This window comes from Zonotrichia leucophrys, chromosome 6 (genome assembly GCF_028769735.1).
Source record: "Zonotrichia leucophrys gambelii isolate GWCS_2022_RI chromosome 6, RI_Zleu_2.0, whole genome shotgun sequence".
In the NCBI taxonomy this organism is placed as follows: Eukaryota; Metazoa; Chordata; class Aves; order Passeriformes; family Passerellidae; genus Zonotrichia; species Zonotrichia leucophrys.
Genome location: NC_088176.1, coordinates 4,259,452 through 4,272,967, shown reverse-complemented (window position 1 = coordinate 4,272,967; position 13,516 = coordinate 4,259,452). Strand labels below are relative to the sequence as shown.

Genomic DNA, 13,516 nt, shown 5'->3' with positions numbered 1-13,516 from the left:
TCACCCTCCTGGCTGTTGTTTCTGTTCCTGATGGTTTTCCTGCCGGGCTGGCACTGAAGGAGCTGCCTTCACATGGCACAATGTCAGAGCAAAGGTCAGCATCACTCACTGGGTGGATGCAGGGCAAACTTTAAATTCTATGAGCCACCAAAATGCCTCACTGATGACAGACTCACATGTGCCATTTGTGGGAAGCTGTGATATCTTTATCTTCAATAAATTCTGCTGCAATGCCTTAGAACAGCTTTGTAATCCTAACACCTCTTAAAGGATTAAGAAACAATTTCAACTTTCATGCCACAAGATTTTAGCACAATTATTTTATCATTTTTTGTCCTCTTAAATTCTCCTCTCACATCATTCTAAAACCATTTATCTAATGCCTCAAAATTTTGTGAGCTGGAGTGAAAAGGTGAGTGAGGCATCAAGAAATATTTCAAGGTTCATTGAAAGGAAGGAAGATTTAATTTGATGAGAATGGATCATCTCTGGAAAAGAAATGTAAAAATTGATCTTACCACAACAATTTGTGGCTGTACAACATTCTAATTATTCTGAGCATGATTAATATATTTTCCATTAAGTTTTAACTTCTCTAGATTTAATAAATCCAAATTCAAAATACACTGAGCTGTTAAAGACATTTTGTTTGCAATCTTTAAGGCTGAAACACACAATCTATTCTAAAGGCTTGTTATATCAATTTTTAGCCTTCCATTAACACACACCCTAAACCAGGCAAAAGCACAAATGTCATCCAAGAGATTGAATCCCAGCCAGGAGCCTTTTCAGCTCTCACCCAAGTGTCAAGAGGTGAAAGACATTTCAAATCTTCTTTCCAGAAGGAAGAGTTTTGTTCAATTTTTATTACTTTTGGTTGCTGATCACAAAACTATTTAATTTTTTTTCTCCTCCATGGCTTTATGCTTTGCAGTTGTGAAGAGTTTGGCTTCTCAGGACTTACCCAGCCTTTCAGAATGTCTTGTGCACATTTATAAATCAGACTGAAATATGCTGGAAATGCAAACAGCCAAATGCCACATAAACATTTATCACTGATGCATGAAAACATGAAAAGCAAGACCTGGGATTTCTTGCCTTTCATGTCCCAGTTAAAAAATACAAGGAATTAAGGCCAAAAAGTAAGCTAAAATTGTTTATTTGGCCTTTTGTTTTGGTTTTTTGTTTGGTCTGTAGGGGATCAGTTATGCCAATCTCCCAGTGAAGGCTGGTGCCGGCAAACACAAGGGTGTCAAGAACCAGGAGCACGTGAAGGACACTTCTTTTGCTCTTTAAATCAATTTTCTGGGGGCTGCTTCTTTCTGTCACCTGCTCTGCCCTCAGACAAGACACACCAACCATCACTTGGCAGCTTTTTCCTTTGAACAACTGTCTGACTTTGGTTTTGGGTTATTTTATTTCCTCCTGGAGTGTCTGTCACGACTCAGCCATGTGCTTGTTCACCCAGCACTCAACCCATCATCTCAGCACCAACAACAAATATTTTGTTTGCAGCACCATGAGAAAATCCCTTAGAAATGTCAACCCAATGACAGAATCACACCCTGCACTGCTTCTGGCTGGGGCAGTTAATTTTCTGCCTAGCAGCTGGTACAGTGCCCTGTTTGGATTGAGGATGAGAATAATGTTGAGAAGACAATGATGGTTCTGGGCAGCTCTCACACTCAATCAAGGATTTGTCAGCTCCTTGTGCTGCCCTGCCAGTGAGGAGGCTGGGGAGACCAAGGCTATTTATTTTATTTCATTTCATTTTATTTTACAATTTATTTTATTTTATTTTATTTTATTTTGTTTTGTTTTGTTTTGTTTTGTTTTGTTTTGTTTTATTTTATGTTTTCTTTTTCCCCAACTGTCTCCCCCATCCCACTGGGAGAGGGGAACGAGCAAACAGCTGAAAGTGCTCAGAGCTCTGACAAAACTGCACATCCCTGAGAAATTCTCCTCAAGGTTTCTTTAACGGGAAGAGAAGGGATCAAAAGCAATTTGATTTGAAATGCGTGTGTATTTTTTAGTAAATAATTGCATGGTGTCTTTGAATTCCTGACTTCATGCTGTTCCCAGTACCACCAAGGCACCTATTTGGCCAGAACAGGGGTTGAAGCAAAGCTCAGAAACAAAGTCCTTGTTTGCTTGTTTGTATGCTGGATTTCCTGTCCTGTTTATCCTTCCATTCTAATTTTGGAGAATGAAGCAGATCATTCAGATCTGTAGTCCTCCTTCCCAGGAACCCGCCACAAAAATATTTATAACAGGGTATAAATAAACATGGTTTTGTTTCTGCATCTCATAGCCAGCAAGTAGATTCCATTTTTTATTTGTTAATAACAAATCCTCATGTAGATTGAGATTTCAAAACCCAGTTAGGGCTTGCAGGGTATGAGTAAGAAACGCCATTTTTCTGGTTTTCATTACTTTCTCTCCGTGCTTTGCCATGGAATGCCACAGACATGCATTGACATAAAGCTGAATTCAGCAGCTGAGCACCACCTTCTGCTCCCAGTTCTGGCCATGGGGTCCTTCACTGCCCAAGCCCCACTGCTTGCACCAAATTCCAATTCTGTAACTAAAGGAATATACTCTGGAGATCATTTCACTCAACAGATAATTTTATTTTTTTAGCTAACTCCATCAGACTCACCAAGTCACAACCAAGCTCTTTTAACAGGATTGCACTAGAATCTCCCTATGGTATTTTTAAAATTTTTGGCTGTTTTTATCTAGATGGCAAAACCTAAGGAGACATTAAAATTCACACAGCAGCTTGTGAATGTTAGGAGATCTTCTCTCTCAGACTCAGGACACAAGTAGTTTATTTTAATGAAACCTCTCCTGGCTGAGGAAACTCATCAGTGGCTGTGTCACTGGAGTGAGAGCTGTTTCCATTTCCTAGAATAACACCTGGAGCACCTCTTTTGCCCTGAATCACCTGGTACTCATCCAACCAAATTTTCTCTTTTTTTTTTTTTTTTCTGAAATAAGTGGATTAGTCACAGGGTGTAATGTAGACATTAATTGTCCTGCTGCTGTTCTAAAGAGCCTGCCAAGTTTAATGACTGTCACTTTGCTTTTTCCTGTATTTTAATCATCATTTCAGAGATGTGGATTCTCTGTTTCCTCCCAGTGGCTGACTAGAGATGTTGAGATATTTTGGAGGCATTTGGCATTAATTTTCACCTTCTATTGCTAAGCCCGGATTCAAGCAGGACTTTGTTGCACGAGATATGATGAAAATTGAGCTGTGTTCAGATGAGGGCTCTGTGACTCCATGCAAAGCTGTTTCTTTTCCAACCTCAGTGATTCCATGACTGTTTGGCCAAGCCAAACCTTCTATCCCAAATTCTGGGCGTTGATATCCCCAGTCCAGGCTCAGAAATCCAAATTTTGGACTTCTGCTGCTTCAGTTTCGCTTGGAGGCCCCGGGCAGCGCTGGTTTGAGAGCAGCACTCGGAGCAAGCAGAGCAAACACTTGATCTGAGCCTTGCCAGCCTGAGACAAGCCCTCTTTGTTCCAGAAGCTGCCTGGGTTTTGCTAAGGAATGCATTGTTGGGGAGGACAAGAGGGCTGATCCCTGCCAGCACCGCGAGGATTCATCCAGGCAAAGGCGGCAGCGTCACAGCTGGGGGACAGAAACCAAGCTGGGGATTCACTGTTTGAAACACAGGCCAGAATCTGGGCAGTCTTGGGGGGCTCCTGGCATTGCAACTAAAATTCAAAACCTTTTAGAGCATTTCAAGCAGTGTCACTCAGAGGCCACCCTGTTGTATTAGCACCACACTTTTTTAGTCACCTGTAGCCTCCTTTAACCAGCTCTGTTTGCTCTCTACCAAGGCTTGGGAGGAACAACAAAATCAATCCCGAGGCACATTCTGCCCTCACAGAACCAACAAACTTTCACACAGGAGACTTTTCCTGAACTTAAAGTTCTAATCTCACATATCTCACCTAGACAAAGCTTTTATTGAACACCTGAGGATCATTTATTTGAGCGAGATAACCAGGATAAACCAAATGCAAAGGTTCAGACACACAACTCCTTTGCAGCTTAGGGACAGAAAGAAATAAAAAAGAAGCAGAGCTGTGTCAGATCCCTCTGAAGGATATGCCATGACCTTCTGCCCCTTCTTGGTCCTTACCCAAATTTAACCTTGACAACTTTTTTTAAATGTCTGCCTGAAGGTAAAAAAAGTTCAAAGTCTTGCTCTCCTCTGATTTTTTAAGTTGTTCTCAAGGACAGTCAGCTCTTAATTATTCAGTTGTTGGACACTCTGTGAAACAAAACAGGTTTTACAAAGAAGGTGAAGTGTTATCATAGAATCATGGAATTCTTGATTTGGAAACAATCCATGATGTTTGAGTGCAGATCCCTGCTCCTCGCAGGACTACCTACAATTAAACCACCTGACTTACAATGTTGTCCAGGCACTTCTTGGCCTCTGGTAGGTTTTGTGCTGTAACCAGAGGAGATGCTCCAGTGCCCAACCACCCTCTGGGGGAAAAACCTCTTTGAAAAATACAGTTAATTTTACAGAAACTGTAATTGCTAAAATGTATATTTTATCTATTTCCCCCTCTGACAGCTTCTATGTGAACTGAAATACCTGGTACTTTCAATTTCATATTTATTCAACCTTTTCTATCTTGAAAAAAAAATTCCTACCACAAAAAACTTGCTATTTGTTACTGATTTGCACCTTATTTAGTTTCTTCAGTGGCTTATGCGTAAGGAAAAACTTAAAATACAGTGTATTTTGACCACAGTGAAAGCAGTAATTCTGAGTTACATGAGTTTTCATGAAGTTAACTATAGATTTTTAATATTTAAGAAAATTTAATATATGAAACTTAAATATAAATCTGATTTGCCACAGGGCTGAAAGGATGTGACCTTTTGAGTGTGAAAAACCTCTTCACTGGACCAGGTTGTTAAAAGTTTCAAGTCTTAAAAAAGGAAAGGTGTTGCATGAAACAGCATTTTTAATATTATCTGTTATCTGGATTTACCTCACAGAAAAAAACCCTAGGAGAATTTTTGTACTTCCTAATGAAACTCAAAGGCTCTTAAGTGTTATTAAAATACAAGGAGGAAAGGAAATGCAGTTATAAGGAAGTTATGGCCACATTGTGCTGCTTTGGCTTGATTAACCTCAAGTCTTGGTCACCGTTGTCTCAATAAGTTGAACCTTGATTTTGCTCTATTAATTTAAATATTTCATTGTAAATATATCAATGAATACCCACCATCATTTGTCTAGCACAGGTAATTTATTTAATTATGACTGATTTCACAACCACTACTCAGCTGGGAATAAATCACTTTAACTTTGGCAATCTACAGAGCCTTTCTTCTTCTCTGCACTGGCAGTGAGCTACACTGCAAACTTCATGTGTCTCACTGCACGGATTTAAAAATTAAATTTTAAAAATTGAAAAATTAAATTTTAAAAATGAAATTAAATTTAAAGGCAACAGCAGTGACAGCTCAGTCCCTGGCACCCCTAGGCCACTCCTGTGTTTGATGACAAGAGTTCCAAGGGCGCTGGAGAAGGTCACCAGCACTGATGTGACCCTGCCCTGGCACTGCTGAGGCCAAAGGGATTTGCTGGAAGCTGAGGCAAGCTCTCCATTAAGACCATTGTCCACAGGAAAGTGGGAAAGCAGGAAAAGCTGCAGGAATGCAGCAGGTGCCAAGACAAGCAGGGAGTGTTGACAGAAAGCCTCGGTGGGTAACAGGACGGAATGACCTCTCCTGCCATGTGTGGGGACAAGGCCACTGACACCCCTCGACTTTGGCACAGCCTTCACCCCTGACAAAGATTTTTCCCTCACTGGAGCTTCCAGAGGCTGATGTGACATCCTTATCCCAAGGGAATTCTCCTCTGGGACTGGGCAGCTGGACACACTGTGATGGTGCTCACCGGGGTTTTAGGATGAGGGAAGAGATGAGGATCTGACCCCATGTTTTAGAAGGCTTGATTTATTATTTTATGATATATATTACATTAAAACTATACTAAAAGAATAGAAGAAAGGATTTCATCAGAAAGCTAGCTAAGAATAGAAAAAGAAGGAATGGAATGATAACAAAGGTTTGTGTCTCGGACAGAGAGTCCGAGCCAGCTGACTGTGATGGGCCATTAATTAGAAACAACCAACATGGGCTAATCAAAGATCCATCTGTTGCATTCCACAGCAGCAGATAACCATTGTTTACATTTTGTTCCTGAGGCCTCTCAGCTTCTCAGGAGGAAAAATCCTAAGGAAAGGATTTTTGATAAAATTGAGACGCAGAACTCAATACTCCAAACACAGTGGCTTCATACCTAAAATTCCCACTTTACAATAAATTCACCACAAATACAGGCAACCACTTTGCAGGTTATGTTATTCAGGGTGTGATTGACTTCAGCTGGATTTGCCTGTTGTCTATCATTCCTCAAAAACACCTCTCACTTCAGAACTCATTGGACTTCAGTGGAAAGGCTGTCAGAGAGAAATCCTGGCCTGTTCCAGCACCGGTGTGGCCAGCAGGATTATTTCCAAATCAAGAATTCTATGATTCTGTGATAACACTTCACCTTTTTTGTAAAACCTCTTTTGTTTCACAGAGTGTCCAACAAGTGGATAATTAATTAAGAGCTGACTGTCCTTGCCAACAATTTGAAAAATCAGAGGAGAACAAGACTTTGAGTTTCTTTTACCATCAGGCAGATATTAAAAAAAGTTGTCAAGGTTAAATTTGGGTAAGGACCAAGAAGGGCCAGAAGGTCATGGCATATCCATCCCCTGTGCCAACACTGCTGAGGCACCTCGGGATCATCTCTGGGTTCCTCAGGATAACAAAGCCATTGAGGGGCTGGAGTGTGCCCAGGAAGGGAACAGAACTGGGCAAGGGGCTGGTACAGAACTGAGTTTGGCACTGGGAACACTTCCACTGTGGCAAGGCACTGGAAAGGGCCCACCCCAGATTGTTGGGAATACAGTGGGTGCAGCAAAAACCAGGATTTATCCCATAAGAAAACTTTTCAGGAGTGCAGTATGATGCTGAAAGAAATGACAAATACATTGCTCTAGCATGGGAAAAAGTTGTGAGTTCACACACACCAGTGATTTTTCTTTTTCCCCAGGGAATGAGAAATACAAATAAATACACACACAGGAGAAAGGCAGTCAGCCCCAGTTTATTCCTTCAAAACCACTTTAGTGAAATTCCTTACAAATAAATACACACACAGGAGAAAGGCAGTCAGCCCTAGTTTATTCCTTCAAAACCACTTTAGTGAAATTCCTTACAAAAACGCGTACTTTTGAAGGGATTTGCTCAGGTGGAGTGTTTTCATGGCTGCCACAGCAGCTCTGTGGTGTTGGAGCATCTTTTCCATCCTTGTGCTCTCTTCCCAAGGATGGGGCCCCGCTGCCCTCCAGTGGCAGCAGCCACCAGAACAGATCCGAGTTTTCCTCTGCTTTCAGCCCCTTTAGGCCCAGATACTCAGTGAAATTATAACTCTAAATAAAGTTATTTCCAGGGAAGGGGAGATCCGCCAGGGCAGCAGAACCACGTTCTGTGAAGGAAGATTAACGCTGAGCCTCCAGCCCAAAGGGATTTCACTGCACACCCTGTTTGTTTTCTAGGAGCAGATTTTGATAGATTTCTTTAAGATGTTCTGGGGAGCAGCTTTGTCCTTCCAAGACCACAAAGGTCAGCCCTGCTGTCATCACTGCTGGCACACAGGATTTTCCCTCTGCATGACCTCCTTGGGGCCTCACCTGTTTCGTAAAGGAGACTGAGGAATGCTGAAAAAGCAAATCTTGATGCTTCTTAAAAATGAAAGATTTTTGCATTCAGCCATGTTCCTTCCATGTCACCTCCCATCCCTATATCAGGGCTCCAAACAGAGCTGTACTGTGCCATGAAAATAAGAAAAGCGTTTATGAAAAGAAAGAATTTATGTTCATTTTTAATTCAGCTAAGAAAATTCAGCTTTGTTTTTTTTCTCTCTGTAGCTGAGTCCCTTCTCCCTGACAGGACAAAATGAGGCAGAGCTGGAGGCATCCTTTAGGATCTCAGAGGCCATGGTGGTGTTGACCATGACCCAATGTCAGAGAGAACACTGGAAGCTCTTTTCTTGCTCTGGGGGCTACAAGTCAGACACAGAGAGCTGCAGATCTGAAACATCCTGAGGGATCTTCTCCCAGGTTAAAGAGAAGTCAGGAAAATGAGAAAAACTGCTTCTTACATGAGTAATTTTGGCAAACAAAGAGAATTTGTTTGAGGCTTGCCTGCCACTTCTAGGATGCTAATCTTTTGGCACAATCCTCACACCAATTAATCAGGTTAATATGGTTGTAAATTGGAAAATGTCCTAATGGGTGGCATGAGAATCCTTACCAAACAGCCTAATCCCCAAAAGTAAATCACTGCTTCCTGGAACAGCCACACCACCAACACAGGGCCACAAGGGTGCCCAGGGAGTGTTTGGGAAGATCTCAGTCTGGAACAGCTCCCTGAGCTGGATCTCCTCATCCGGATGTCTGGATGTACCCTGAGAAAGGAAAATCCTCACTAAATCCCTTCCTTGGCATCCACCTGGAAGGTCAGGGAGGGGCATCAGGTTGCACAGAACCCATTGGGTATAAATTGTGCAGCTGTGCTGGGCTAGAACAGACTGCCCCCAACAACCATGGACCTTCACGTGCGTCTCACCTGGCTGCTTCTGCTGAGCTCCACTCTCCTGGCCCAACCAGGTACGCCTTGAAAACCTCTTTGATTTTACAGAACTGTTACTGAATTATTTCTGAAATGTTACAGAATCATTTACTAATACAGGCTGGCTTGCTGGGAAGTGGTGGCAAAGATTCTCCTCGAATATTGCTGATGAATTTTATACCGTAGAATTGACGGTTTGTCTTCTACTTCAACGATTCAGTCCAAATCCATAGGTTGTATTTCAAAATGCATCTCAAAATGTGTGCATTTAAAAATATTTATGCATTTCAAAATACATAATATAATTTATATAATATATGAAATATTATATTAAGATACTGTATTTTGAAATATAACCTTCATATTTCAAAATATGAAGGTTACAGACTGAAGAAGGCTGAAGAATATTCCTTTGTGTCTTTTTCACGAGGGAAATAGCTTGTGGAAGTTGTTTTCTAAATGTTCTTCATCCAATTTTCTAGTTTTAGTTGAAATTATTCTATACTGTACATTTTAAAATGTAGAGAAAGAGGGGGAAATAAACACAGAGCAGTCTGCCAGGCCCAGGTGGAAATATGCTCTCCATGACATGTTCCTTCAAACTTATTATCTTGTTAGTTTGAATGGGATAATTTTAACTTTATTTATCACCACAGGCACCATGAAAAAAGTCTTGCCAACCACTTACAAAAAGAGGTGGTTTCACAGAAAGATCAAGGGCTGGGTGTATTGAATCATTTACAAACCAAGAGTGTGATGTGTTACTTCAGGGCTAATACATTTCCTTCTCTGCCACAGCAAGTGGAGCCTGGTGGGACCAGGCACAGACAGACCTAAACTCAATATGGGAAAAATTTGCCGAGTGGATTAAAGAAAAATTGGAGCCCAAAGGTAAGAGATGTGCTCCTGAGTGTGAACGTGCCCGGCAGATGTGCAGAGCTCCCCGAGCCAGCTGTGGTGAGCTGTGCCTCAGCAGCACAGCCAGCCATCCCCCACCAGGGTAGATCAGGCCCTGCAGGCAGCAGAATCCGTGGAGATTCAAATTTAAACACCAGAAATTCGGCTATAAATAAACAAATTGAGATTTAACCTGCCAACTTTTGCCTTAGTTCCACCACAACCACAGCTGAGAGTGGAATCTGGAGGGCACCGATGCGCAGGGAGGGTTGAGGTTTATCATGATGGAAAATGGGGCACGGTCTGTGATGGTTGTTTCAATATGAACAGTGCCAACGTTGTGTGCAGACACAGCTTCACTGTGAGCAAGCTGTCTGTGTCCTGGGACTGTCTTACTTTGGCCAGAGTGGAAAAGTTATCCCCTTGGATGATGGGCAGGGTAGAGGAGGTGAATCCCACCTTTGGGAGTGCCGGCATGCCAGCTGGGGCAAGCACAACTGTGCCCTCAATGAGGATGTTGGTATCATCTGCTCACATAAAGATAAAAATGATAATGAAAATAAAATGCTATAAAATAAGAAAAAAACTCATTGGACTATGCTGTTCACCGTAAATGCAAGAAACATCAGGGTAGAGCTTGGAAATCAGGCCAGGGCTGAAAAGTGGAGGTGAGGTGCTTCTTCTGTTTAAGTCTGAGTGATTGAGGAGCAAAAGGATGCCTTGCACAAAATAACAAAATAGGACAGCAAGCCCTGGGTATGAAAATAGTGCAAAGCAGGTAGTTCAGGACCACTTTAGCCAACAACTTACAGCCAACCCACAAGACAACAAAGAGTAAGGAGAAAATAGAGGCCCATCCAGTTGTGAAGCATGTGTGAGTGGAAACAAAAATAATTCTTGTCATAAATATATAATATAAATAACTGCCCAATAAAGTAAACTCTTGCTCTTTTTTTGCTGTTCACAGATGCAGTGCAGTCCACTGTTGCACCGACAGGTAAGGCTGAGCTTTTGGGACAAGAGTCCCAAAATTAGCTCTGTAAAGGGTCTCCCCAGTGCTCAGAGCCTAATTTTTAATTCAAAAAATAATGTGATTACAGCTCCTTGGAAGACAGTTTTCTAGAAAGCACATGCTCTGAATTACAAGTTATTGCTCTAAATTACTATTTATTCACCTACTGCAAAATTATTTCTTTCTATTTTCATTATTTCTTGGCACTGCTAGTACAAACTGTATTTACCACTTACCTACTAATAATTAGTGAAAACATGAGGCAAGTCTTTACACTCCAGGTATAAGTTTCTGATTCTTTTTTTTTTTTCTGAAATAATCATAATATCCTGAAAACCTGAAAGTACAGACTGTATTACTGTTTCTTGGGATTTCTAGGTGTTAATTATGCTCTTCATAATCCACAGAAGAGCAAGTGTTAAAATGCATTTTTCTACCGTATAGAATCACGAGTGTATGTTTTATTATATGCAACACAGAAATCAAAAGCTGGTTCCCAAAACCATTTTTCCTTAAGGTTTTAACACAGGTTTTATTGCTGCTTGCAGCCACTAAATTTCTCACTCTTCCAGCCTCCCTGCCTTCCACCACCACCGCAGAGGAGAGCAGGACATCAGAAATCCCAATTACACCACAGACAGGTTGAGGGCGTTTACAGAACATGCAGCAGGTCAGATAGACGTGGCTGGGACAGGACTTCAGTGGAGAAGCCAAAAAATGCTGCCAAATGAGCATCTCTCAGTGCAGCTCGTGTTTGTCCATGGATGTGGTGCCAGCAGGCAGGCGGGAGCTGTGAGTGCTGTGGGCAGAGCCTGCCGTGAGGATGGAGCACATTTTGAGCCCAGAGGAATCTGAAAGCATTTAAATTCATCAAGAGCTGATTCCAGCCTTACCTGAGCGCTCTTTCTCTCTTGTTCCCACCTTTCTTCCTTTCTCTCACAGCCTTTGCAAGTACTTCAGCCCCAAACCTGATACCTGCTGCGCTGGAAGCAGATGTGACAACCCCGGCTGCAGAAATCCTTTCCACACAGGCTGGAGGTGAGATACAGGCACAATGCCATAAAGTCTAATTGCAGTCTAATTGAGTTTGATCAAAATGGATTACATTGATAGGATTAAAGTAAATTAATGAACCTCAAAATCAGTCAACTGCTAGCTCATTGTCTCAGTGAAGAGTTGGGGAGAGAGGCTGAACCAGGCAGTGTTTAAAGGATGGGAAAAAACAAACCCAAGTCATATCCCTTGAATTACAAGGTATCCCAGAAAAATTAGGCTCTATCACTGTTCTAAGCCCTGATTTCCTACAAACAGGAAATGCTGTAGGTCTCAGAGGAGAAGTATATAGTTAAAATGCAGACAATATTTAAATTCACCTTTTTGTTCTGTATTAAGTAAAACAGCATTACTCTGCTGCTTATGCTATGGGTCTTGGTGGAAAAAACTATACATTTAAAACTCCCATAATATTTAATTTAATTTTTTCTCCCACAGCAACAGTCTCTCCTGCTGAACCTGCAGATGTAAACACACGTAAGTAAAATACCATTACTGTGGTGTACTTGCCATCAGTCTTTAAGGGAAAAAAAAACCCTTTTAAATGCATATAAAATTTAATTTCACCTTTTCTCTCTCACAGCAACAGTCTCTCCTAATGCTGAACCTGCAGATGCAAACACACGTAAGTAAAATAGCATTACTGTGGTGTACATACTATCAGTCTTGAGGAAAAAACTATACATTTAACAAGCACATAAAATTTAATTTCATCTTTTCTTCTTTTTCTCTCTCACAGCAACAGCCCCTCCTAATGCTGAACCTGCAGATGTAAACACACGTAAGTGAAATAGCATTACTGTGGTGGATATGCTATCAATCTTAAGAAAAAAAAATACATTTAAAATGCATATAAAATTTACCTTCACCTTTTCTCTCTCACAGCAACAGTCTCTCCTGCTGAACCTGCAGATGCAAACACACGTAAGTAAAATACCATTACTGTGGTGTACTTGCCATCAGTCTTTAGGGGGAAAAAAACATTTAAAATGCATATAAAATTTAATTTCACTTTTTCTCTCTCACAGCAACATCCTCTCCTAATGCTGAACCTGCAGATGCAAACACACGTAAGTAAAATAACATTACTGTGGTGTATATAGTATCAGTCTTGAGAAAAAATTATACATTTAAAATGCATATAAAATTTAATTTCACCTTTTCTCTCTCACAGCAACAGTCTCTCCTGCTGAACCTGCAGATGTAAACACACGTAAGTAAAATACCATTACTGCGGTGTACTTGCCATCAGTCTTTAAGGGAAAAAAAAACCTTTTAAATGCATATAAATTTTATTTTCACCTTTTCTTTCTCACAGCAACAGTCTCTCCTGCTGAACCTGCAGATGCAAACACACGTAAGTAAAATAGCATTACTGTGGTGTATATAGTATCAGTCTTGAGAAAAAATTATACATTTAACAAGCACATAAAATTTAATTTCATTTTTTCTTCTTTTTCTCTCTCACAGCAACAGCCCCTCCTAATGCTGAACCTGCAGATGTAAACACACGTAAGTGAAATAGTATTACTGTGGTGGACATGCTGTCAATCTTAAGAAAAAAATATACATTTAACATGCATATAAACTTTAATTTCACCTTTTCTCTCTCACAGCAACAGTCTCTCCTCCCGCTGAACCTGCAGGTGTAAACACACGTAAGTAAAATAACATTACTGTGGTGGATATGCTATCAGTCCTTAGGGAAAAAAGAACCATTTAAAATGCATATAAAATTTATTTTCACCTTTTCTCTCTCACAGCAACAGCCTCTCCTAGTACTGCAGCAGTAGACATCACCACTAGTAAGTAATACAGTGTTACTCTGG

The 13,516-nt window shown here is 41.0% G+C and overlaps 1 protein-coding gene and 1 long non-coding RNA gene across 2 annotated transcripts in view; both read left to right on the top strand.

The window, feature by feature from the left end:
- The window catches only part of LOC135449686 (deleted in malignant brain tumors 1 protein-like), a 66,981-nt gene that overhangs the window by 37,377 nt on the left and 16,088 nt on the right, over positions 1–13,516 (top strand). Inside the window, 10 exon segments of the mRNA XM_064716907.1 lie at positions 9,835–9,971; positions 9,974–10,061; positions 10,590–10,619; positions 11,577–11,672; positions 12,271–12,312; positions 12,427–12,468; positions 12,573–12,611; positions 12,716–12,757; positions 13,334–13,345; positions 13,451–13,492. Coding sequence (XP_064572977.1) covers positions 9,835–9,971; positions 9,974–10,061; positions 10,590–10,619; positions 11,577–11,672; positions 12,271–12,312; positions 12,427–12,468; positions 12,573–12,611; positions 12,716–12,757; positions 13,334–13,345; positions 13,451–13,492 — 570 coding nt within the window.
- On the top strand, positions 12,799–13,198 carry LOC135449302 (uncharacterized). The gene is made up of 3 exons (XR_010440714.1): positions 12,799–12,900; positions 13,006–13,044; positions 13,158–13,198. It is a non-coding gene; the product is annotated as an uncharacterized LOC135449302 (long non-coding RNA).